This window comes from Camarhynchus parvulus, chromosome 17 (genome assembly GCF_901933205.1).
Source record: "Camarhynchus parvulus chromosome 17, STF_HiC, whole genome shotgun sequence".
In the NCBI taxonomy this organism is placed as follows: Eukaryota; Metazoa; Chordata; class Aves; order Passeriformes; family Thraupidae; genus Camarhynchus; species Camarhynchus parvulus.
In genome coordinates this window covers 11,174,665-11,199,756 of record NC_044587.1, presented here as the reverse complement: position 1 = coordinate 11,199,756, position 25,092 = coordinate 11,174,665, and the positions used below count along the sequence as shown (strand labels likewise).

Here is a 25,092-nt window from a genome sequence, read left to right as displayed (position 1 = left end):
CCAGCGGGCAGAGGAAATCTCTCTGCGGGACCCCGATGGCAGCCATCAGCCCTGCTCCTCCCGAGCTCCTGCTGCGGCCCAGGGTTTCAGAAGCTCCTTGGCTAGGCAGTAACTCCCTTTCCCTTTGATTTATTGTTCCCGGGCTGGACCCCTCCTCCTGCCAACCTACTTTTTCTCTCCATCCCCCCGGGAAGCCTCCCAGGCCCCTCTCCCCCCCATCCCCCCCGCCTCTCCTTCCCCCGGCCCTCAAACGCATTCCTTGTCCTTTCATATACAGACAGAGGGGAAGGGAGACGTTGACTTTGAACCGGCCCCTTTGTAGGCACGGGGGCCCATTGTGGCAGTCATGGCTTTAGCTGGGGGATGTGGAAGGAGTCAGTGGGGTTTCTCAGTGTGTGCCCCCCCCCATACATTTCAATGATTTGGGGTGATTTGGAGGGGGGTGGCTCTGTGAAGTTATTGTGTAGAGTCTTCGAGCACCATCTCTTCTGCCTGCTCCAGAGGAGATGGATAGATGCATCCTTCCATCAGCCCATATCTGGAACCTGCTAGTGTTCCAGACTTGGCCTGGCTCTGTCTAAGGCAGCCAGGGATCAGTGGGATCCCGCTAAGAAAATGAGAGCAGAAAGAAATGCGTCTGCTTTACTGGCTCGCTGAGATGGCAGCAGGCTGGAGTGGGCTGAGATGTACATCTGCCCATCCTTCCTTTGCTGAGTGTGCTGGTGTGGCTCCAGCTGCTTGGGATTTTAAGAGAGTGGATGAGCATGGATGATGTTTTATTCGTGGTCAGGCCACCCTTTTCTGTGGCAGGTGATGGAAGGGGCATTGCGGGGGTTGTGCTGGATACCCCTGAGTGCCCACCGAAGGGGGGCTGCAGTCCTGCATGTGGTGGGTCAGGGTGTTGTGGTGAGGGGGCCACTCCAGGACCATCTAAGGAGGGCTGGACAGGGGGTTCATCTCCAGAAACCCTATGCCTGGAGGAGCGCTGATCTGGTCCATGTCAGGACAGCTTGCTGGGCTGCAGCTGGCCTAGGAGGACAGTATGGAGTCAGTGCTTCCAAACCTAGCCCTGGGGAAAATCACAGAGGGTGTTTTGGTCCAGTTCTGTCCCCTTATTATGAAGGCCCTGGGCTATAATGTGGGTGTCACACACACCATCACAGCGCCTGAACACACCTGTGAGTTCACCCTATTGTGTTACAGCTGTGGGAAGTGAGGTGGGGGGTGAAGGCCTTGGATGTCTGCATCAGGGGCCCTTGGTCCTGGACAAATGACTCTTCCATGCTTGGATGTGTGGTAGGGACAGGGATTCCCAGGGCACACAGGGCTCCTGTGGCCTCCATGCCTGGAGTAAGGGGGTCTTCCCAGCAGAACAGTCAAATTTTACTGTAAGCTAGAGCTTCCCAAAATGTCTGGATGTGCTCCAAGAGAGATTGCTGGGTTGTGGGAGCAAAGGACAAATTTGGGGACCTCGGCAGAGAGGAGTGGGTTCTAGGCTGGGTTTTCCCAGGACTGAGCCCTGGGGGCATCTCGGGTTATTTGGGGTGTGCATTGCCCAGGGGTGCAGCTGGAGACTCCCATGAGAGGAGCATCCTGGGTGGGTGCTTTGGCGGTGAGTCAGCACCCACCTCCGGCTGCTGAAACGTGGAGAGATGGTATCAGCTTGATGGGGGGGCTGGCGTGATCAAAGGAACTGGGCTGCACACAATGCGGGGACTCGATAGCCCTTATCTGTCATCCCCGAGGTGCTAAGGGCCCTGGGGGCAAAGGGCGGAGGGGGGGTGGGTGGTGGGTGCTGCAGGGCTGGGTGCGGGGGCTCCCACCGACCTTTCTCGCTGCTGAAACCTGGCAAATACTGAGATACAAGAAAATTATCCCCAGTTCTTTATGTGCCTGGGAAAACCCTTGGGAAGGATTTGAACATTACTCCAGCTGCAGAAGCAGAATGGCTGCTCACTGTTCCCTAGGGAAGGTTTGGGGACCACAGCATCCTCCCTTCTTGTCCCCTTGTCCCACCCCGCTGTCGAGAGGAGCCCCCCAAGCCTCGGGCCCCACACCACACACTCGCATAGGTCTCAAACATGGTCGTTTAATAAAATTTCCTTTTAAAAGAACTACAATTCATACAACAACAACGAGAGGTGTGGGAAGAGTGGCAGCAGCCCAGGGGAGGGGGAGCGCAGGACATGGGGACAGAATCTGTGCCGTGATGGCCTCAGTCAGCCACCCCACCAGGGACAGGGACGGTCCCATGCCACCACCACTCACCAGCACATCTCTGCCACTGCTGCCCGCCCTGCCCATGCCTGCCTGAGTGTGCAATGGTTCCAGTGAGCACAACCGGTGACCTGTGCCCGTGACAGTCCACAACAGGGTCTGGACATGGAGCCACACCTGTGCAAAGTAACCCAAACCCTGTTCTGGGCCTTCCACTGGAGGGGTTCATGGCCTACCACCCGGGAGGGTTGGAGGAGCAGCACTGGGCTCCAAGCAAGAACATGTTGGTGAGGCTGGATGCGGGCAACATAGGGGTGAAGGGAGTGCCTGGGGCCCAAGAGGTGCCTGGGATGGAGCAGTGCAGACTGTCACCTGCCACAGAGGGATGCTCCAAGAATGCACAGTGTCAGGCTCCACAGGGATGCTGCCCGGGCATGGGCTCTGTGGGGTTTGAAGAAGCACAGCAAAGCCCCCATGCCTTGGCTACCCCTCTCAAGCCATCCCAGCTCCCTCCAGTCCTATTCCTTCCTCCCCCACAGCCACATAAGCTTAAAAACAAAATCTTGAACACTTTTTCTGAGCTTTTACCCTGCTGAGGCCTGGGGTAAGAGAAGAGCCCATCCTCTGCCCGCACAGACTGATGTGGGCTCCCAGGACACAGTGGCACTGGGACGGTCCTGAAGCCCAGCACTCTTAATGGGGTCAGAGCACAGGGCAGCATCTGAAGGAGCAGCCTGGGGAGTGATGCCAGTGCCTCCTTGAGCTGCTCCTGCCGTTGGCTCCTGGAGCACTATCCTGCTGCCAGGAGCTGCCCAGGCTGGGGTGGAGAATGGGCACTGAAGCCCTTAGTGATGCCACCTGCTCCAGGAAAAGGCTCCATCCCTGGCAGAGGTGCTCTGGGCAGGCTGGCAGCCCTGATGCCAGGCATGAGCGTGCCCAGCCCTCCTGGCCCTCTTCTGCTTTCTGACTTTCTCTCTGGCTCCTTCCCACCTGCTATGCATTAGCCTAGCTTCAGCTAGGGCAGCAGCCCTCTCCCTCAAAGCCAACTACAAAGGGACAGTGCCGCAGCCCCCCCCCTTCCCCCACCAATTTCTATGCCAAAGCAGCCGCCCCCCTGCGCCCGCAAGAGCTGTGAGCAAACGGCAATGCAGGGATGCGATCACAGCAGCAAAGAGGACAAGGACGCTGGAAACGGGGGCGATTCCCCCCCCCATAGCTGTTAGTGGGTGTTTATTGGGCAGGCGTCGAACAGTCTGGCAGCGTCCCTCGGCCCAGCTGTGGGTGCTCCTCCGGCACGGCCACCCCGCGGGGCACAGTCTGCAGCAAGCTGGGGCGCCGGAGACGGGGCGGTTACTGCTGCGACTTGGGGCTGGAGGGGCGTAGGGAGGAGTCGTCGAACAGCGGGTTTCTCACTTCCATTTCTCCGGTCTGCCGTGGTGGCGGGAGAGGGATGGGGGAAAGAAGAGGCGGGAGGTCAGAAGGCAGGCTGGGATTCAGCTGCCCCATCCCAAGGGGTTTGGGTCTGAACCCCAGACCGGCAGGGAGGAGGGAGGAGGGGAAGGGGGCGACCAAGTGGGCTGCAATGGATGACAAACACCAGGACTTCCATCACCCTGGAAAGGTGCTGCCTCCCTGGCAGGAGGGAATGAGGTGGGGTGATGTGGAAAACCCAAGGTCTTGGGTGGACGGGACCCCACAGTTAGGCTGGGGACCCCAGGACAGCAGTCCCAGCCTTGCTGGCAGGAACAGTTTCTTGATCAGACTGGGGACCCCAGGACGGGGCCCTCAGCACAGCTGGCAGGAATGGGATGCCCCGTCCAGACTGCCTGCCTGCGATCAAGTGCCCTTTAATGGGCCTGTAAAGACCCACTGATGACCCTCGATCTGGGCCCTGATGGCCGCGCTCCGCAGCTATTACCATGTAAAAGGCTCCTCTTCGTCCCTTTGTGCTCTTTGTAGCCAGGGCTGTTATGCCCGTCGTCCCCAAAGTCCCCTGCTAGCCAAGAACATCCTCTGGCTGTGAGGGGTCGCATGTCTGCGCTCCAGGCGTTGGGAGGGCACAGGGACGAGCTCCCCCAGCCCCGGTGCCTAGGAGCGGTGACCATGCCCCTGTCGCCAGAGGGATGGTGGGTCAGGTGGGCCAAGGGCTGCTCTAGTTATCTGCTCCCAATGAAATCCTTGTGCCAGGACACGCATTCCTGCCGACTGGAGAGATGCAGTGGGAGCTGGCCAGGGACATGGGGGGAACAGAGGGGCAGAGGTTGGACCACCTCTAAGTTTGATGAAGAACATGTGGAAAAGGCTCCTCACACTGAAGTGCACATCCCAGGCACTTATTGGACACCCCCGCAGGCACAGAGACCCCTGGCTCTCCTGCACCCACATACCGGAGCCAGCCCAGGGCACTCATACACGGTGAAGTCGCCATCCTCATTCTCCTCATCAGATGATGCTGAGTCCGGCAGCTTGGGCTCCTCTTTATGCCTGGGGGGAAGAAGATGTAGAGAGGAGGTGAAACCCAGTGGGATGATGAGGACCATCCCAGTTAATGGCAGGACACGTTCTCTGCTACCAGGCTGCTTACTTCTCCAGGGAGAGCATCTGCTGCTTTTGGTGCTGGTAGTGGTACATTTGGGCACTCTGAGCCAGCGTCTTGTCCCCAGGCTGTGGAGAGAGCAGGAACAGCTGTGGAGACTGGGCTGTGGAGGGCCCCAGACTGGCTGGTGGAGGGCCTCTGCCGTGTGAGAATCCCTCCAGCAGAGCACTGAGGCCCGTGTGACAAACACCTCACAGGGAGGGATATGGGCACCTTACCGAGATCTTGTCATAGGGCAGGGGGCTGGCTACTCGCTGGGCTGAGTAGTCTGCTTTCTGTGCCAGCCTGACCTCCTTCTGCAGCCTGCCAGGAAGGGGCATTGGAATCAGGGAATCACAAAGTTTGGAAAAGTTTTCTAAGATCAAGCCTAACCATTAACCCAGCACTGCCAAAGCCCACAACTAAACCACATCCCCAGGTGCCACCCCCACATGTTTTTTGAACACTTTCAGGGATGGTGACTCCACCACCTCCCTGGGCAGCCCTTCCTAAAGCCTAATGCCCGACCACCTTTTACCTTAATCTTCCCTAATATCCAACCTAAATCTCCCCTGAGACAGCTTGAGGCCGTTTCCTCTCATCCTGTCCCTTGTTCCCTGGGAGCAGAGCTGACCCTCCCTCGGCTGCCCCCTCCTGTCAGGGAGCTGTGCAGAGCATGATTGTCCCCCTGAGCCTGCCTTTCTCCAGGCTGAGCCCTCCCAGCTCACTCAGCTGCTCCTCATAAGACTTGTGCTCCAGACTCTTCGCCAGCTCCATTCCCTTCTCTGGACATGCTCCTGCCCTGCAGCGTCTTTCCTGCCATGAGGGGCCCAAAACTGAACCCAGGATTTGAGGTGCCTCACCACCACTGTAGGCACGACTCCTCTAGTTCATCCTAGAGGATATGGGGAGCCATAGGAGCAGACGACTCCACTGAGGAGCCAGTGACCCTTGGAGGGTCAGCCCTGTTCCTGTGATGGCAACCATGACAGGCATAACCACCTCCATCCCATGGGGCCTGGGCACAAGGCACCAATGTGCTGGCAGTGTCAGCACCCAGCGCCACAGTGATGCCCACACCAGGTGCCATCTGCTCCCAGAAGCCTGCATCTGGCACAGAGGTGTCTCACTACTGTCCTCCTGCCCCAGCCAGCTGATGCCACACCTTGGGAGGACTACTGCCTCTCTTCCAACGCCTCATGCCTGGGAAGCATGGGAATACACTGTCCTGGGCACAGAGTCACTGAGGGACTGTCAGCAGCCCCAGCTCACCTGTACCAGCAGATGGCTGCCACGATCAGCGCTGAGATCCCGGCCACCGTGCACACCACGATCAGCCCTGCCAGGTGGAGAGGACAGCAAGGGACAGCAGGTGAGCTGGCAGCATGGTGACACCAGCCCATGCTTCCCTGGTGAGGATGTGAAACCTCTTCCTCTGAGTCCCAGGGTCTCACCGAGCACCATGTTGTCATTTTCAGGGATGGGGGACGCCTCCACCGGGTACTTCTGGACAGTGGCAGTGGTAGGGAGGGAGGTGGCTGCCATGGTGCCAGCGGGACCCTGCTGCAGATGCCCCTCTCTCAGCCCACTGGCCACATGCTGTCTGCCACCGTTGGGCACCACGGTGGCTGCAGGAGAAGACAGAGCAGTGGTGAGTGGTGCCCAGGCAGCTTCAGAAGGCAAACCTGCCTGGGGTGCCGGGTCTGGCTGCCAGGGGGTCCCTGGCACCGCTAGGGACAGGGATGAGCACTTACTCCTGGGTCTGCCATCCTGTAGTGGGTGGTGGCGAGGAGCCTCCTGCCTGGCCAGCACATCCGCGAGAAAATCAATTTCTGCCTCCAAGCTGGGAACAGAGGTCCGTCCTATGGGAGAACAGGTGTGAGATGGGCACTGTGGGGTGCAGGTGTGTGCCCACCCCCAGGGCGAGACCAGTACCCCTAAGAAGGGGCTCCTGTCCCAGCTCCAGCAAACAGAGGTGGAGTTCAGTCTGAGGCCCCTCAGATGCAGCTCTCTGAAAGCTGGGCCCCGGGACCCACGGGTGTCCTTGCTGCGTTCAGTGGGATTTTCACCCCACAAATGCTGGAGGATCAGGAGCAACAGCATCTGCCTTCATGCCAGAGGCAGCAGGTCCTGCAGACTCTGTGAGAGAGGGCAGGGTGCCAGCACCTAATGTGCAGGACCTGCCCCTGGGGTCACACAGCAGCTCTGAGGAAGGAAGGATGGGAGCTGGACCAGGACAGATACTCCCCATCTGCCCTGCTGCCTCAGGGGTGAGGGGTAGCTTCAGCACAGTGAGTTACAGTCAGGGGACACCCCAAACACTGGTTTTCACCTCAAAAATAGACCAGGGTCCTTTATAGAGCAGAGCGGCTGAAGCCACCCCAGAGCAGAGCTCAGCTCGGTTGTTCAGCAGAGCATGGGAGCCCTTGCTCCAGTAGAGGGGTTGGTTCTTGCCCAGCACTTGGTGGGATGCAGCTCCTTTGGGAGCCCCATGTAGCAAGGGATGTACCCCCAGGGGCTGGCCCCAGCAGCATCTCACAGGTGGCTGTCCAAGCCCATGTCCCAGCACAGGGACATGGAGGGACATCTACTCTTCAGGGGGTTCTTGCAGCATCAGGCACAGGCAGGACTCTCACTCTGGCCTGAGGTGACAGCACTGCAGCAAGAGTGGAGTCGCTCTTCTCAGGCTCATCAAGCAGAGTCCAGCTCTGACACTCACCACTGCTTTTAACAGGATTAAACTCAAACATCAAAGGCAGTAGACATCCCCATCTCAATCCCCATCCTATCCCTGCTTCCTTTGCCCATATTCAGACTGTCCCCTCAGAGAAGCCCTGGGGCCTAAATCCAGACATACTAAGGCAAGGTGGTACTGGCACATAATTCAAGGTCATAAGAATTACATCTCCTCTGGAATCTGTCCTCACATCCAGTGTTTGGAAATAAACCCTGATGCCCTCTGGAGCCGTGCACAACTGCCACCTTGCTGTCCCATGATTCAGAGCCACATGAGCCAAAAAACAATTTAAAAGGGGGACACTCTTGTTTTAAACAAAAGCACCAAGAGTCACTGTCATCCTCCATGCCCTGGTGTCCCCAAACTGCCCCCAGCCTCCTACCCTTAGCTAGAGCCCTGGGTTTCCCCGGCTCTTTGCACCCTGTTATTTGCATCCCAGAGCAGTGCCATGGTCAAGTAGTGCCAGGTTGGGGCTGTGCCAGTGCTGTGCCCAATAGGTGAGTGCCACGGTGACAAGGTGCTAGCACAGGGCCAAGGTCTCTCCAACCAGGCAAGGGAGTTGCATGGGACCCAGTGTGACAGCCCTGTGCCTTAGGGGGACAAACTGGTGCCCCGGATTGGCATAGCCCTGTGCCAGCGGACATCCTAATGCCTGGGATGGGGACAATTGGCTCTAGCTCACCTCTGCACTCTGGGAAAAGTCTGTCTCCATAGGAGACAACCCTGTCCATCCCATGTGTGCCACCACCAGGCTGTGCTGGTGTTGGATGTGATGTGGCTCGAAAAAGGAAAGTAAAGTTGAAAAAGCAGCCAGAGCAGCTGCCAGGTCCCTCAGTCTCCCACCCTGTGGGGGTGTGTCAAGTGGCACATTGGAAACCGAGGCAGTGGTTTGGGGTCCCGGCGTTGCTGCAGGGCCTGGGTTGTGCCACTTACCTGCACTAACCAGCTTTATCACCACATTCTCTTCAAGTGGCTAAAAGCTGCCCATCTCCCATTCCGTGTGGCAGCTAAACCTCCCCCAGCGATGCCACAGTTTCCATCACGCATTTGAGGGCACTGAGGGCTGGGTCCTGCCAGGCACTGTGCGTGTGTGAGATGCTGGTCCTGAGCTGCTCCAGGGAACAGGGGGCCGAGGTGAGCCCCAGTTCCTGCCTGACTGCCCCAGGAGCAGGAGCAGAGATGCCGGGGAGGAACAGTGTCCAGGGAGGGCACACAGGGCATGGACAGGACAGGGACAGGGCACACAGGCCATGCCCAGGGGCACTCAGGGGTGCAGGCAGGGCTTGTGCAGGGTGTGGGTGCCCCCTCATGGTAGTTGCCACCAGTGCTGCAGCAGGATGTCACGGCCAGGCTGGAACACAGCCCCCCAAGTCCCTCTGCTCTGCCCATGGCCTCTCCTCAGGGCTTCCACCTCCTCAGGGCTCTATCTTGGGACACACACCTACCCTGACAGTTTGGGGAAACAGGGACCAAGAAGAGACACATGAGGCTTCTGCCCTGGGCTGAGGAAACCTGTAACTGACACAGTCCACAGGAGGGCACAAAATTCTTATACATCCACTAATTTCTATAGTCCTGCCCAGGATGGCTGATGTCGTCTTTGATGCCGGCAGCACAGCGAGCAGGGAAGGAGGAACATCCATGTCTGTGAGCTGAGGCCCCTTTTCCCAAAGTGCTTCCTGCAGCCCAGTGGGGCTCCATGCTGGTCAAGCAGAAGCAGGCTAAGACCAGCTATCTCAAAGCACATCTCTCAAACCCACCACAGCACAGACACATGCAGCACCATGGAGTGCATGGGATTTTGGGGAGCTCAGAGCCCTGTGCAAGACAGCAGCAGCCAGGTGCAGACAGCCAGCTGTGGGATGCAGTGTACCCAGATTCCATAAATCCCATCTCACCTCTGTGCCAGGTATGCCAAGAGCCCTACACATAATGGCAGGAACACTCACATGCCCTCCTGAGACCCCCAAATGGTGCTTTTCACCTCAAAAAGCTGCTTTTGGGAGAGGATCCCTGGCTCCTGCCTGAAGCAGTGGGGATGGCACAGTGGCAGGATCCCAGGATTGGCGTCACCAGCAGTCACAAGTGGCTCAAGGATGTGTAACCCTTTAAAGGGTCTGCCTACATAGCAAAAGGGCTGCACGGGTATCCCCTTCAAAGGCTTAGGCATCCTTGGGCTACAGCGGTGCCCTGTTTGCCTTGCATCTACCCCTAAATGCAGCTATCACAGCCCCTCTTCATCCTCACAGCCCTCTCCAGTGCTGCTACCAGATAAAGGTACAGGCAGGATGAGAAAGAAAGCCCCCATGGAAAAATAAATGGTGCCTCCCTGCCAAGAGGAGCTGGGCATCCTCAGAATGCTAAAACAAAGGATTTGGGAGGAGATCCCCTTTTTTCATTTAACACAGTTCCCACACTTTTGCTGCCACAAGCTAGCAGCATTGCTTGGCACAACAGGATGCGACTGGGAGAGACTTTGGTGTCACCATCCTGCCATGGTGGGTCCTTAGAGGATGGTACCATGGTCTTGCATCTCTCTGCTAAGGATGCAACTGTGGCCACATCCTTCAGAAAGGAGCTGGGTTGCTATGGAGATGCCAGCGCATGTGCAGCCCTTGCGAGAGGGGAATTTGCTCTCAAGATTCCACATTAAAAAATGAACTATAAACAACTGCTAAAGCCATTCAGTGCCAGTGAATGAAGAGCCCATGGCAGGGGCTCTGACTGCTGTCAAACACCAAGTCTAGACCCTATTCCTGTGCCAACCCCTCTTATCCCCCCAGCCATCCCTCTCATTTCAGCCGAAGGGTCTTGCTTTGGGGGTCTCCCCTCTGATTTACAGGGTAATTCTCCTGCTAGGAGGAATCACACTGAAGGCATGCTGGCCTCTGATATCCTCCATGTGCCCACCTGGGCTGAGCCATGGGTGAAGGATATCTCCAACTGCACCCCATCAGGACCCTGAACATGCTCAACAACACAAAGCAATCCCTTAAAACTCAGAGGACCTCTCCATGTCTGCATGGAGTTCAGATGCAAGGGAACCTTCTTCCCTGGTTCAATGACCAGTGCTTGTCCATCCTGCCTGGCACAGGACAAGCCACCCTGCATGTTTTTAGAAGCTCCCCAGGAGTTGGGAACCCCTTAGCAGGAGACTTTTTGGGGGCAGCGGGAGTGAAGAGCAGGTGGAGAAGGGTGGGCTGGGGGAGACACCAATGTGTTTTGTACCAGGAGGTGACTCAGAGGTGCTCCAGAGTACCTTGCATCCAGGCAGTCCCCAGCAGAACCTACCAGGAACAGCCTGAGGGTGTGGCCGGTCCTGGCCTCTTCCCCAGCCACAGAGACCACTCCACTTTATAGCAATAAATAATTGTGTAGAGCCATAATTATGGTCTTAACTTACCTGTGAGGTGAGCCCATTATAAGGGGGCACAGAAATAACACTGCCACAGCTTTCCAAGCTGCATAAAGAGTTGACTGTCATGCTAAAATATGCCTATGCCTGGCCCCCAGCACTGTCTTTGCAGCTGAACCAGGGGCACAGGTGCCAAAGCCACACTGGGAGCACCCTTCGAGTACTGCAGTAGCAGTGGGATTGCTGACCATAGGCTGCTGCACCCAGGCTGCCACAGCCCCTTAGATCCCTCAGGGACGGAGCCAGGAATAGCACCCAGTACGGCCCTCGGTGCCCTGGTGTGCAGCCAGGGAGTGGTCCTGCCAGTCACAGCTGACTCCAGCCCTCCCAGCATGGATGCTGGGCATCAGCCAAGGAGGAAACAGCAGTCCTGAACCACCGACCAATATCAAACCAAAGGGAATCAGGCACTGAAATCCCACTGGCACCCTAGGATGGGTGAGGCCATGGGCAGCATAAGTCACTGTTCTGTGTGCTGAAGACGGCTCCCCTGCTCCTGCAAAGCCTGAACCCTGGAAGAGCCAGGCAGACCGTGAATATCCTGGAGATCCCCAGAAGCTGCCTGTCCTACTCCTGTCCTTGGGGGTCTTAGGCTCTCCACAGTGCTGACAGGGCCAATCACCAGAGCAGGATGCACGTAGAGCAGGATGGGCTTGCCAGCCCAAAACCACCTCTCCAGCCGAGGTGAGTGGGGTGAGAGGGAGAAGAGTAGCTGTCCCCACAGAGATACAGCTGCCATGGAAAGAAGGAAGAGCATGGGGTGCTGCTGGGGTGGGGGGCTGTCCTGAGGCACAGAACCTCCCAGAGCTGCAGAGGTGCAGGGTGGGTGTGCAGGCAGAGGGGTGGAGGGTGGGTGCACCTACCACTGGGCGAGAGCTGCCTCTGGACACAGCGCCCGTGGTCGTCCTCCTGGAAGGGGGGCAGGCAGGGCCCACAGGCACCTGAGCCCGGTGGGCAGAACTCCCGGCGCTGCAGGGCACAGTCCAGGCTCCGGGGACACGATGCTGCTGTGGGGACAGGACAAAACAGCTCAGGAGGAGGAGAGGGGTCAAACACACCCCCAGGTCTGTTCACAGCTTTTTGGAGTGGGACCCAGCTGCCCCGGGCTGCCCATGGCTGCCCTGCTGCAGCTCCCGGCTATCAATGGGCTTCACCACAGCTGCCCCAAGGCCCCACTTTGCCTCCACAAAGCCATTACCACCTGGAATTAACCACGAGCTTAATTACCGAGAAGTTGGACTCGATGATCTTCATGAGTCCCTTCCAACTTGAGGTAGTCTGTGACTCCATGACATGCACAAGGCAGTTGCAGTGATGAGCATGCAGTGCCCATACCCCCCAAGGGTCCCCAGCCCCAGGGTGCCACCATCCTGTGGGACACAATGTGGGAGTGCTGCAGCACCAGGATCTCCTGCTGCTGCCTGCCCTGCATGGGGAGATGAAATCCAACCAGCACAAACTGATGCTGGTGTGGTGACTGTCAAATCAAAAGTCGCAAACTCCTCCCAAGCCTCAGCGGGGTGTGACAGTGCTGTGACTTAGGCTCCCATCCCTTCAGGATTCCCTGCAGGAAGCAGCGTGAGCCAGCCCTCCCTGGCACTGAACTGCACCCCAAACCTCGTTCACAGTTTCATGGGGCATCTCACGCCCATGTCAGCCCCAAGGAGTCTCCACTCCCTGGGTCCAGGCATGAGTCCCCCAGGTCCAGCCTCACCAACCCATTGTGCCATGGTGGTGCCATCATGGCTGGGTCTTCATCCCTGGAAGTGGACCTCTCTGGGGAACACAAGGCACAAGGTCCCCATGTCCTACACAAAGCTGAGTCCTGGGCCCGGTGATGGTGGCAAACCATGTGCAGAGCTGGAGACAGACAGGAACTGTGACACAAAGGGCCAGCACTCAGGTACCACCTGTGGCAGGGGGCTGTTTGGGGCACAATGGGGTCCCAGCTTTGATGGTGACACTGCTGGTCCTGCTGCAGCTTAGAGCGTCTTTCCCTCACAAGTGGTGGCACTGTGGAATCAGGTGCCCTTCAGTGCACCCAGCACTCAGGCTGGGCACAACTGCCTGGGAGGAAGAGCTGGATGGGGCCACAGCTGGATGGGGTTGCACAGCTGGCTGAGGGTGTGGCACACAGCTGCCCTACTCTGCCCCTCACCTTGTCCCTCACCATGCCTGCAGTGTTCCCACAGGCAGCAGCAGGCAGGGAGCAGGACTGTGGAGCTGCACTGGGAGCACGGCCAGGCTGGCAATGAATCACAGCAGGAACAGGCTCCCAGCACCGGCCCACGCACCCCGAGCAGTCCCTGCCAGCCCTCGCTGCCCACGCCAGCACCAGCAACGCACCAGCCACCTGCCTGTCCCTGTCCCTGCGCCCAGGGACGGCAACACCCAGCACAGCCCCGGCGCACTCCAGCACTGATGGGGGCAGCACCAAGTACAGCTGAGAGCCCTAAACAGGATAGACCTGGCAGAAGATGAATAATGAAATCATGACAGTTCTGCTCCCCCAGCAAGGGTGCAGGAAAGATAGCACCCCAAAGCCACACAAGTGGGATATGCAACCCCCTGCTTTTGCATGGCCATATTTCACCACCAAACTGCTCCCTGGAGGGTGCAGCTGCTACTAAGAACCTCCAGCCTGTGCCCAGACAACTCTCCACTGCACTCCACGAGGAAGTCATCACCTTCCCCACCTCGGCTGCCACTGGCAAGGGTGCACCAACTGCAATTTTAGTGCTGGCTGACCCCCACACCAGGCACAGCTGCCTGGAGGGGGTGTGCTCAGGGTGGGGGAAAGTGTCCACTGTGCCCATGGGAGCTGGGTTTTTTTCTGGACTGTTTGTTCCCTGGGGATGGTGTGGGGCTTGGCCATGTGGCTGGGGGGCAATTAGTGCTTAATGGGCAAATAATCAGATGTCTAAGCACAGAAATTGGACTTGCCTCCTGGCTTCACCTCCCCAGGGTTACTCTCAAGGCCACTCTGTTTAAAAAACAGGGCAGGAGGAGGTTGTGGCACTGTGCAGCCTCAGGATGGGGACATGTCACAGCCCCGTGGGGCAGTGGGGAACACACCTGTAGGGGCCCCTGTCCGTGCCACAGGCTCATGCAAACACTTCCTCCCAAAACAGGTGCTGCCAGAAGCTGATCACTGGTGGAGGAAGTCACCCCAGTGTGGGTCACCCCACAGAGCCAGACATTGACAAGAGCCTCAGAGCCACCTTGTGAGGAGCAATGGGTGCAGAGCCCCGAGCCAGAGTCCAGCAACTGGGTACATAAAGCCCAGGCTGGATTCCAGTGAAGGCTGTTATCTCTGTTTGACGAATGAGCTGTGCTTGCCCAGCTGTCACTGGCTGCAATTCAGAGTTCCCCATGTGTCACCAGCCAGTGACTGGTGAGCTGGCATTACTGCGTGGGCACCCTGTGGATTGAGGGGGCCCACAGCGGCTTTACTCCCTGAGCCCAATTCAAAGCCCAGCAGCGAGAATCCTTTGCTGGTGGGAGTGGGCACCTCAGTGCCATGCTAGGTGATGGGGACCAAGCACTCTGTGTGCCACCACCCAGGTGCCACATGGGCACATCCAGCCCTGACCGCTGCCACCCTGTGGGGCTGTCAAATACACTGCCCCAATGCTGCCCCACCCTTGCACACTCACACATTCCTGTGGCTGGTGCCACCTGTCCAGTGCTCGAGCAGGCAGACGTTGGGTTCCCCAACACTTTGGCCATGGGTCCCCCCGTCCTGAACACTCACCTTGAGGCAGAGTACTTGGGCTGGCACAGTATGTGGGTCCCAATTCCACCCAGCTGTGGCCATGTCACCACCATGCCACCCATCTGTTAACAGCGCCAGGATGCCTGCTGCAGCTCCCAGTCTTGCCTCTGCAGCTGCAGGGCTGCTGTTGAATCTGGGGAGTTTGGGATCCCCCACCCCAACCACGGTCCCTGCTTAGCACCAGTGCAGCCCAGCATGGCCTGGCCACAAGCGGGATCGGCAGAGGGACCCAAGCTGGGGTCCTGAGAGGACCCTAACCCTGCATGGCCCTGCCAGCAGGACAGTACAGACCAGAGGAGCAAGTAATGAATGATATGGAATGTGCAGCCAGCACCAGACACAGCCCAGCCAGGATGCTGCTGTCCAGATGTGCCAGGGGTGTTCAGAGGAGGGGGATGCTCCAATTGCTGATATTGCCCTGCCATGGTGCTCAACTCCTGTGCAGGCAGGCAGGGAGCCCAGAACAGTACAAACGAGGTAACCCCTTAAACTGAGCTCAAGCCTGGGCTGAGCTGCTGGTGCTGGAGGAGCTGAGTGACTCCCTGCAGGCAGGACCCCAGCCCAAGGCCAGCAGGTGCACGGGACACAGCAGTTGGCACAGACACAGCAGGTGGTCATGAGCTGGGGACACATGTAAGCAGGAACAGACCTGTGCCCAAGAGGAAACATGGTCATGTGAGCAGCAAGGCCTCTGGATGTGTTATCCATGGGGAAAAGCTGAGCACAAAGCTCCATCCCCAAGGACTCACCCTGGGGAGAGCTGTGCCAGGCATCCAGGGTGGCACTCAGCAGAGTGCTTGTGACAGGGGGTGCCCAGGCAGGGCATAGAGCCACTGGCAGTCTCAGACTGGATGGAGCAGCTCTTCCATACTCATGCCAAAACATACAGGTGAAAAAGAAACAAAAATAAACCCATGGAGGACATTTGTGTGGCCAGGGAGGCAGGGACTGCCCCCTCTGCATCACTGCTGCAGATAGAGAGATAAAAGTGAACGTAAGAGGATAATTAATTAGCACCGAGCACTGCTGTGAATGTTTAAGGTCCTGGCAACGCCAGCACCCAGCCTCCCTCTCAGCTGCCAGCCCCAGTGCCAACAGTGGGAGCTGGCTGAGCCCTCTGGGCATGGGCTGAGCCCACAGGGCTCTGGCTGCACAGCCACGTGGGCACAGAGCAGCCTGCCCAGGACCACTGGGTCTGGGCCCTCTATGGCAGCAGGACATGGCCCCTGGTGGGACATGGGCAACTGAGGGGGGATATCAGGGTGTCTGGGGAACAGGGTGCAGGTCTCACTCCCACACTGGGCCCCTGCATGCTGGCTGAGGCTGAGGGAAGACCACAGCAAGGCCATGACAGAACCCCAGCAGCGGCAGCAGCCCACGCAGGGCCTGCAGTGGTGCGGTCTCTGCCAGCTCCACTCCAAGGTCATTCCTTCTCTTCTTCTTCATCCTCCTCCTCCAGCCAGATAATGTGGGAACTGCTGAAGGCCCTGCCTGAAGCCTGCCCTCCCAGTACTTCCACTGCCAGCGGGCACTGGCCGTGGCTCCCTCCCAGCTCTGTAAAGTGCTCCTGGCTCTGAAGGGGGACTCTGGAGCAGGCCCAGGGCAGGCTGGCAGGCAGGCATCAGGCAGGCAGGCTGGCATGATGCCCCCATCAGACCTCAGCCCCCAAGGTCTCGCTTCCCCCTGTCCACAGCCTCCCTGGGCAGGGGCAGTGCTGCTGTTCAGCAGCAGGCAGGAGCAGGGGTTGCTGAGGCACCCCAGCACCTCACCTGCACTGCCCCACACCCAGGGATGTGGTTCCTGAAGTGAGTCAGCGGTAGTGACTGCCAGCAGCTGCAGTAGCAATGCCAGGCTGGATGCTGTACACACCAGCCACGGGTGACACACACCAAGCAGAGGTGACACACACCAGTCACAAGTGACACATAGAGTGACTGCAGGATGGACACTCCACTGGTGGCTACAACTTGGTGGGCTTCCTGAACCAGCTGCATCCACCTGCCCTGCTGTCTCTTGCACTAGGAAGCAGGTGGATGGGGACTGGGCTGAACCCCTGGAGCAATGCCCACTCCTGGACACAGCTGGCACCACTGCTGGGGCAGTCCCTGTGCCACTGCCAGCAGCTGCTCACGCCACTGCTGTGCTCCTGCCCCTGAAAACGCAGCAGCCAAGCCCCCTCTTCCCCAGACACAGTGGAGCAGCGCTGACTAGGACTGGGAGGATGCTGGTCACATCACGTCACCGCTGGGGACAGAGCATGTGGCACAGCCATGGCCACCAGTCTGACCCCATATCCTGCAGCAGCACCGGTGTGTGCTATTCCACCAGTAAGGGAGCAGCTGGAAATGCTTCTTTGTTTTTCAGCAGATTTGGTCAGGCAGATGCAACATGTCACCAGCTCCCATCCCTGAAGCCACCACGGCTCGTGTCCTGACTCCCAGCTTCAGCTGGTGGGTGCTGAGGTCTGGCCCAGCTGGCAGAGATGATCTCCAGCACAGTTACTGTCATGGCCAAGAAACAGTGCCAGCAGCCTTGTGCCACAGACTGGGGACAGGGAGCAACTAGGGAATCCCTGGGAGCATTCCTCATGCCTGCACAGCAAACACCTCTACTGCACCCTGCTCCCACCGAGGGGACAGTCCCACTGATGGGACAGTCCCGCCAGACACAGCCCCACCCAGGAACAATGGAAAAAGGTCTCATCCTCACCAATCCCCCACTCCCACCTCCCATCCCCATCCTCACCCAGCTGCTGCTGCTTTGGGGCCACCAACCCAGAGCCCTGGGCTAGGCAGCACAGACAGTGTGGTGGGCACCCATGCTGCAGCCCTGAGGCCATCATGATGGGCTTCCAGAGCCTTGTCCTGCTCCACGTTCAATGCCAAGGGGGAAAGGGAGGGCCAGGAGGAGCTGAGCCAGGTTCCTGCAGAGGTGGGGAAATGCCAAGCCCTCGGCATCCCCAAACACATTGCCTCCCAACCATCAGTGCTCCCCCAGAGTCTGTCCCTGCTCTAGAGGAGACCCCATCTACAAGCACCCCAAAATCCCAAGTTGCTCCTGTGATTCCAGGCTGGGGCAGAACCAGGCAATCTCCAGCAGGCTAAGGGAATGGAATTTTGTGTCATCACTACTCAAAGCACTTAACCAGGCCAGAAACATCCCTGTTCCTTGCCCTGGCAGCCTGCCTGCTGTGCAAACAAAACAGCTGGATTGGCAGGGCCGTAGGAACAGGAGATAGCACCAGGATGGCTGGAAACTGCTCCAGCAAACCACAAATCCAGATCCCAGCAGAGACCGGGCAGAGCCAGGAGGTAGTAGACAACATTGCTCTCCTTGCCTGTGGCTGGTGTGGAAGGCATCAAGCCAGCGAGGGGTATCCCAGCCTCAACAACCCTGAATGCTGACAGCCCCAGCTGCAGCCCTGCAGAGGCTGCCACACCCAGGATGTGCACCACTGCATCCCACCCTGTGTCCCTGCTGTGCCACAGGGTCTCCAGGCACAAGTGGCTTCAGATATTCAGGAAGCGCAGAAACAATAAAAAAATCCAAAGGCAAACCAGGTGCCATACACCATTTCCCCAGGCCTACCCACCCAAACCTGCTGCTGGCTTTGCTTCGCTGCATGCACACCCACCTATGCTGGGGACCCCAGGCTGCCACCAATGCCACCTCATCCCAGTGCATCTGGCTGCTCTTTGCAGCCTGAACCACCCACTTTGAGACTTGTTTATCAGGTTTTTCTCAAGTAAATACCAATGAACTTTGAACATGCACTGAGCCTGCTGGGGCTGGGGTTGGGTTCTTTAATTCCCTTCTTATTGGGCAAGTTTTGCACCACATCACAAGTGAAGCAGGTGGTGGCCAGGGCTGTGGTGCACAGCAAGCACCACCTGAAGCACTGAGCAGTCTGGAAGGAAGGGAGTGGGGTCCAGCTCTCTCCTAAGGGCATTCCTGGGCACTGACCCAGCAGCAGGAGAGCACCCCACAGGTACACACTTGCCCATTGAGCCACAGCAGAGCCACAGCCCTGGGTTAACTCTCTCTGTGTGATGGCAGGGAGGTGGGAGAGGGCAGCTCACTCCACAGCTCAGCACCCAAGGAGCTGCCAGGCCGGGGGCCACCATAGCTCAGTCATGTGAAAGCAGACACAGGCTCCCACGCACTCTCACTACTGGGCTGGAAATATCCATCTGGAGCAGCAGCACCACTGCACCTGCCAGGGCCAAGATGCTCTTTAGCAAAGCCAAAGCATCCCACACCACCACCAGAGACATCCTGTAGCCTTTGGGAAAGAGGCATGAGCAAAATTTTGCTGATGCCTCCAGCAGCTCATAGGTGGCATTGTTCAAGGTGGGGATTCTGTCTGTCTGTCCAGCTCCCTTTGTCTAGTCATTGCCTGGCACCAGCCCTGGTACTCCCACCAGCCCATGACCCTGAAACAGATGCCTGGGGACATAGCTCCTCACCCACGAGTGCTGGAGCAATAGGGGCCAACCTTTACAGCTGTTGGAATAGCCATTAGAAGAAGAGTCTTTGGAACAACAGCCTTTGGAACAAGGGCTGTCAAGGGGACTCCAGGTGGGCACCCTCCATGCTGGTGGACATGCAAGAGCAGAGGCAGGCAGAAATGGGGGGCTGCAGCACCCACCCCACTACGGCTGCACCCACAGGTATGCCTGCACTGATTCAGCCACCACCAGTGATAAAAGACCTGCAGGGCCATTGTGTCCCATGGGGCAGAACCCAGAAACTGAGAGGCCCCATCAACACAGAAACTGGGTGTCCAGGGGATGCACAGCTGCATCCTAGGGGTGCTAGTGCATGCGGCATCCCAGGGCTCTTGATAAAGTGCTGCAGATGGTGCCAAAAGAGCTGGACCCAGAGATTTTGGGGTATATGCTGCATAGGAAGAGTCAGCTCAGGGAAACCCTCTCCTTCCTGGCCAGGAAGCCAGGAATGATTGCTGCAGGATGGGTCATGTTACAGCAGCTCACCAGGCTGCCCTCTCTTCTGATTTAGAGCCCTCTCACTCCCTCTGACAGGTGCGAGATGATGAAGTCCTCAAGGCAGAGCAGCTCCTTGCCCACAAGAGCAGCCATGGGTGCTATGGGTGCACTGGAGACCTGCACCTTCCACACTTCCTGTCTCCACCCCCACCACAGTCTCCTTTCCGTAGGAACGGAACAGAGGCCAGGAGCCCAGGGAACCCCTGTATCATGATGAGTCAGGGTCCCTGACGGCACTCAACTGGGACATGTCACCTCTCATGTCACCCACCTAGTGCGATGGGTTCCCACTCAAACAGGGAATACCTCTCAAAAGCTTTGCCATCCTCTATCTGTGCAGGAAGTACCCCAGCATGTGCCACAGTGTGCATGGGTTAACATGGGCAGTTGCAGCCCACGGTGCTCCAGGGCACGATAAGGCAGGGACCAGGACCTGCTCTGGCTTCGTTTCCTTCCACCAATTCAAATCTCACTCCAGGCACTTAACGGCCAGTTTCTTCCTGTTGCAATTCTCATTAGCTCACAAAGTGGCTAATTACAGGCCTGCAGCTGCCATTTGGAGCAGCAGCAGTGCTGGGTTATGCCTAGGCACAGGAGGGAGATACCTCAGTGCTGGCAGTGGCATTGGGGCCAGGCCCAAGGGCTTTGGGACCAGCCAGCCCAGGGGAGCCCAGGACTACCCCCCTCGGGGACCAGACCCAGAGCTCTTGGTGGGGCCCAAGGACCAGGGCACAGTGCTTATGGATTTAATGCAGGGGTGGAACTGATGGCAGCTTCTGTACCCTGTGCCCAGAGACTCAGCACCTTGCCCACGGGGAGAGGCCATCCCATCAGCCCTCTTGTCCCTGGGCACCAAACCACCCATCCTGTTCACAACATGCCCATCGCTCTTGTCCGCAGCAGCCCCCGTTAACTTTCTCATTCCCAGAGTCCCCACTTTGCTATGACCCCTCCTGTCTCCAGCATTGCCACACCTCTCCTGTCCTCAGCACACTGTCCATCCCGTGACCCCTTCTGTTCCCCCTGCCACACTGTCACCCCTGATAGTCCCCAGCACTCTTCCAGTCTCCAGCATCTACCACCAACCTCCGTGTCCCCAGTGCCCTGACCACACTGTCCTCCTCGGAGCTGTGCCCCCCCCGGAAGCACCCGGCAGGGCTAAGCCGATTACCTCCCTTAATACCCCCATGGCCCAGAAGAGACAATTCAGGCAAACATCAATGCACCTTCCCCTGAGCTGCAGGAAGATTCAGGCTCTCTGGGAACTGAGGGATCCCTGGGGTGGGGGAAGGATCTCCAGAGCTGCCAGGAAATCGCAAATCCAAAGGCCCCAATCCTGCACAGTGCAAGCAGACCCCTGGCTCCAGAATCCCAGTCTCCCCACCCTGAGCTCCAGCTCTCCACGCATTGGCATCCCCAGGGTATTGCTGGGGTGCACACGGATTTGTGAGTCCCCACAAAGCTACAGCAAAAGGGATGAGGGATTTTCACCCCATCTCTTCTATAAACTCTTCCTTGATGCTGATTCTGTAATTGGAATTATCAGACATCTTTCCACCCATTTCCCCTCCTCAGGCCTGCAGACGGAGCCCTGCCCATGTCCCTGGCATGGGTACCAACTCCTTGGAGCCCTGTGGGATGCCTGTGCTGCACATCCCAGCTCCTACACACCTCACGCCCACAAGGGCTCCTTTCCCACAGGGGGGAACCAGCTGAGCACAAGCAACCCCAGATAACAAGGTGGAGACATTATTTCCAAGAATCAAACCACATGGGCAGCACCCCAGCTGCTGCCTGGAGAAACACCTGGTCTGCACCAGTGTGGCAGAGGACCCCCCGCCACGGGAGGCTTGAAGGGATGGGGTGACTGAACGGGATCACTGCCCACCACCGCCACCACTCCCAAGGGGGACCCAGACAACCTTTCCTGTGCCTCAAGAAAAAACTGGGGCTGCTACCTGCAGACCAACTCAGAGAATGTTGCGGGGCTGAGATCACTCCCTTCACTTGGCAAGGCAGCCAGGCCCCTGCAAGCACCACAGGCGCAGCACCAGTCCCAACCAGACACACAAGAGCAGTCCCAGTCTTGCTCTCAAGAGTGGCTTGGAGCTGCAGCAGCTTCAGGGTTCAGCATGGGGGTCTCTGGGGCTACTGCACCCACTGTGTCCCAACCCTGTTCCCAGTGCAGTGATGGACAAGCAGGCAAGGAGGAAAAGCTAAGAGATGGACAGTCTCACCACAGGCTGAGCCTGGGAACTTCCCAGGGAATGGCTCCTGCCTAGCCATGTCCAGCTGGGAAGTTTGAGCAGTACCTGCACCACTGCAGAGCAGGGGCAGCCAGTATCAACACCAGCATCTGTGCTCCCACCCATGTCCCTGCAGAACAGCATGAGGAGGAGCAGCAGTGCAGAGCCAGCAGGTCAAACGTGGCCAAATGGGTCACTTGGACTGGAAACAAAACTCAGATTTTGCTGAGCATCTTCTCCTGATGTCTGGGATGTGCCACCCCTGTGGCAGCGGGGTTCAGGATTATTAAAAAATGGGGTTCTAGCTTGTCATCCTATTTGGAAAACTGGGGGTTTTTTTGTTTACAATAATAACAACGATAATAATAGATGAAATTTGGCAGCCTAGTTACTCAAGAAGCGGGGAGAAATATGGCTGTCACTCATGTTCCAGGAAATGAAGCCAGAAAACGAAGCAAGGCAGGCCCTCTGCCCAAAGCCTGGTGTGATGCATAGAGACACGTGGGAGAAAAAAGCCCAGCTGAGGAGTAGCAAGCAAACCTAAACCACCTGCAGCACCTCCAAAGCACTGCTGCCCTTCCTCCAGCTTGGATCAGGCTCACAGAAAGATGAGGATTTTGCTGAGCCACGTGCAGCTGCATCCCGGGAGATGGCATCTGCTGCAGGGGTTCTGGGTCACAGCGCCAGCCAAGAAAAGTGAGGAGGAGGAGGAGGAGGAGGAGGAGGAGAAGGAGATGCCAACCCCCTGAAGCTTTCTGAAGAAGCTTTGATGGAGCTGCAGAGGCAGTAGGACATGGGTATGGTGGTGCAGGACCTTCTCCGTGGCTCCCTCCTTGCCAGAAGCCAGTTTCACCAGCATACTACAGAACAGAAGCTGCTCCTGGGCTTGCCACCTCCACCTCGCAGTCACCCCCAGAGAAAGCCAAGCTTGGCCCCATCTGCCCAGGAAAGGCAATTATAAAGTGAGAAGAAACAGCCAATGCTTCCTGTGCCCCACTGCATTCAGAGAGAGATGGTAGGGCTGGGACAGAGACTCCTTTGCCTGCCCAGCACCCCAGGGATATTTTCTTCCACCATCCCCAGGAGAAACCTACCTGGAGCTCCCCACTGCCACATGCCATACAACCTCAAACTCCTGGCAATGGGACGCTGCTGTCAGGAGCAGCACAAAGACACCATCCCCAGCTTCTCTCAGGGGAAAGAGGTTGAGCTGAAAATCCAATCCCACATCTGCCAAGAGCATGCAATATCCCAGCACTGGAACAGGCTGCTGATGTGGTCCCAGGCCCCTCATGCTCACCTCATCTCCAGCATCCTCCTAGGGCTGGGAAGAGAGGGGAAGGGAAGGGGAAATTGTCACCACTCCCTGACAGCACCTGGGCACAGCCACCCCAGCAGCCCCTCAAGTGACCCAGCCCAACCAGCACTGCCAGGCCAGATGATCCCACACTAACCCCTAAATTCAGGAGGAGCAGAGATTATGCTGGATCACTGGTGGTTCATCCGAGCCCGGATCTCCTTCCTCTCATCTCAGCTTGTGTTAGCAGTACCTCTGGCTGGGCCACCCCAGCCTTGGCTCGTGGGAAGAGGGGGAGCACAGGAGCATCCCCACCTCTGCCTCCAACCCTCCAACGTGGAAACACACAGACGTTTTGATATTGCAGCTTCCCGACGTCCCTCAGAAGCACGGAGAGGCCACCCGGGCCCTGGTGACAGCAGGCTGCCTGCCTGGCGTCCGCCGGCCCGGCGTCTGCCCTGCCGGGAGCCCGAGAAGGGAAACAATATCGGATTCGCAAACAATGCTGGGAGTCAGGAGGCCCTTCCTGGCTCCTGCGCCAGCCAGGCGGAAAGCACCTGCCCGAGACAGGCCGTACCTAGGCAGGAACACGGCACCTCCCCGGGGCGGGCAGCCACAGCCCTCCCCGCAGGCAGCAACGGGGCCTGGGGCTGGCCGGGGTTTTGGGGCCGCTGTTTGTGCCCATCACAGCTCTGCGCACCCCAGCAGTGGCCTCAGCGCAAGAGGACACGGAGCATGTCCAGTGCCGGACGCCCCAGGAGGGGAAATATCCTAACCCAGACCCCGAAACTCAAACAAATCAAACCTGAACGCCGCGAAACAACCCTTAGGCAGACAGCAGGGCAGCTTAGGGTGGTGCTGCACGGGAAGGCGCGAAGGCCACCCATTCCTTCTGCCACGGCGGACAGCAGAAATGTCACCGTCACTGGTGTACCGGGGCGGTGCTGCGGCCGCTCCCGGGGCAATGAGGCAGCTGGGCAAACAGGGCTCCCTCCAGCGCAGCCCCCGGAGGCTCCCCGGGATGGCTCGGTCACTGCACCGCCCTTATTTTTTTATTTGTGGTTTTTGATGTTGTTTTAATTTTTTCCTACCAATAAAGGTGCTTCATGAGGGCCGCTCCAATGACTACGCGCTCCTTCCCCACTCCAGGATCCACATCTGTGGGTCCGTCCAGCCCCCTCAAATAGCTGCTGGGGACCAGCCCTGCGGCGCTGCCACCCGCTGCCAGGCCCCTGCCGGCAGCAGCGGGCAGGAGAGTGACGGGGAGGCGCTGCCCGTCCCCGGGGAGCGCTGCGGGGTGGGAGAAACCCCCGTGGGGCTTTGTGACGGGGGCACCTCCTTATCTTGCTCCACCCAAGAACACGAACACCCACGGATGCTGATCCCTGGTGGGGATGGGGATAATGAGGGAGAAGAGGGGGAGCAATCGCACCAGGATTCGTCGTAGGAGAGGACACGAGCATCCGCGGGGGAAGGGAGAGGACACGGAGACGGGAGTGGGGGGAACGAAGAGGTACTCACCGGCACGGGCGAGGCGCAGACGGAAGGATCCGAGGGCGGTGAGCAGCAGCAGCAGCGCTCCGCGGCGGGCGGCAGCGCCCCGGGCCGCCACCATCGTCCACGTCCACGTCCACGGACACGGACACGGACACGGACACGAACACGGGCGCGGGGCCGCGGCGGCTGCGGGCGGCGGGGCGGGGCCAGGCGGAGGGCGGGGCTCCAGCGCGTCTGGGCTCCACCCGCGCCGCCAAGGCCCGGCCCCCGCAGCCCCCGGCGGGAGCGCTGTGGCCTCAGCGAGCCGGCGGTGCCCGAGTGCCGCAC

General features: G+C 58.5%; 1 protein-coding gene across 1 annotated transcript; it reads right to left on the bottom strand.

The window, feature by feature from the left end:
• Window positions 1–3,349: 3,349 nt before the first annotated feature.
• NPDC1 (neural proliferation, differentiation and control 1) lies at window positions 3,350–24,964 on the bottom strand. Its single transcript, XM_030961504.1, has 9 exons — window positions 24,790–24,964; window positions 11,808–11,951; window positions 6,547–6,654; window positions 6,247–6,420; window positions 6,065–6,131; window positions 5,032–5,116; window positions 4,802–4,881; window positions 4,605–4,701; window positions 3,350–3,645 (listed from the first exon to the last, which is right to left on the bottom strand). The coding sequence occupies exons 1-9, from the start codon at window positions 24,881–24,883 to the stop codon at window positions 3,568–3,570; spliced, it is 927 nt and encodes a 308-aa protein (XP_030817364.1). The 5' UTR covers window positions 24,884–24,964; the 3' UTR covers window positions 3,350–3,567.
• Window positions 24,965–25,092: the final 128 nt, after the last annotated feature.

What these genes read in the sequence shown, in the direction of transcription:
- NPDC1 (XM_030961504.1), bottom strand. Translation starts at nt 24,883, where the DNA reads ATGGTGGCGGCCCGGGGCGCTGCCGCCCGCCGCGGAGCGCTGCTGCTG. An exon ending in GCAGCCATCTGCTGGTACAG is followed by an intron (nt 5,117 to 6,064) that starts GTGAGCTGGGGC and finishes CCTTCCTGGCAG; the next exon opens with GCTGCAGAAGGAGGTCAGGC. An exon ending in CAGATGCTCTCCCTGGAGAA is followed by an intron (nt 4,702 to 4,801) that starts GTAAGCAGCCTG and finishes TCTTCCCCCCAG; the next exon opens with GCATAAAGAGGAGCCCAAGC.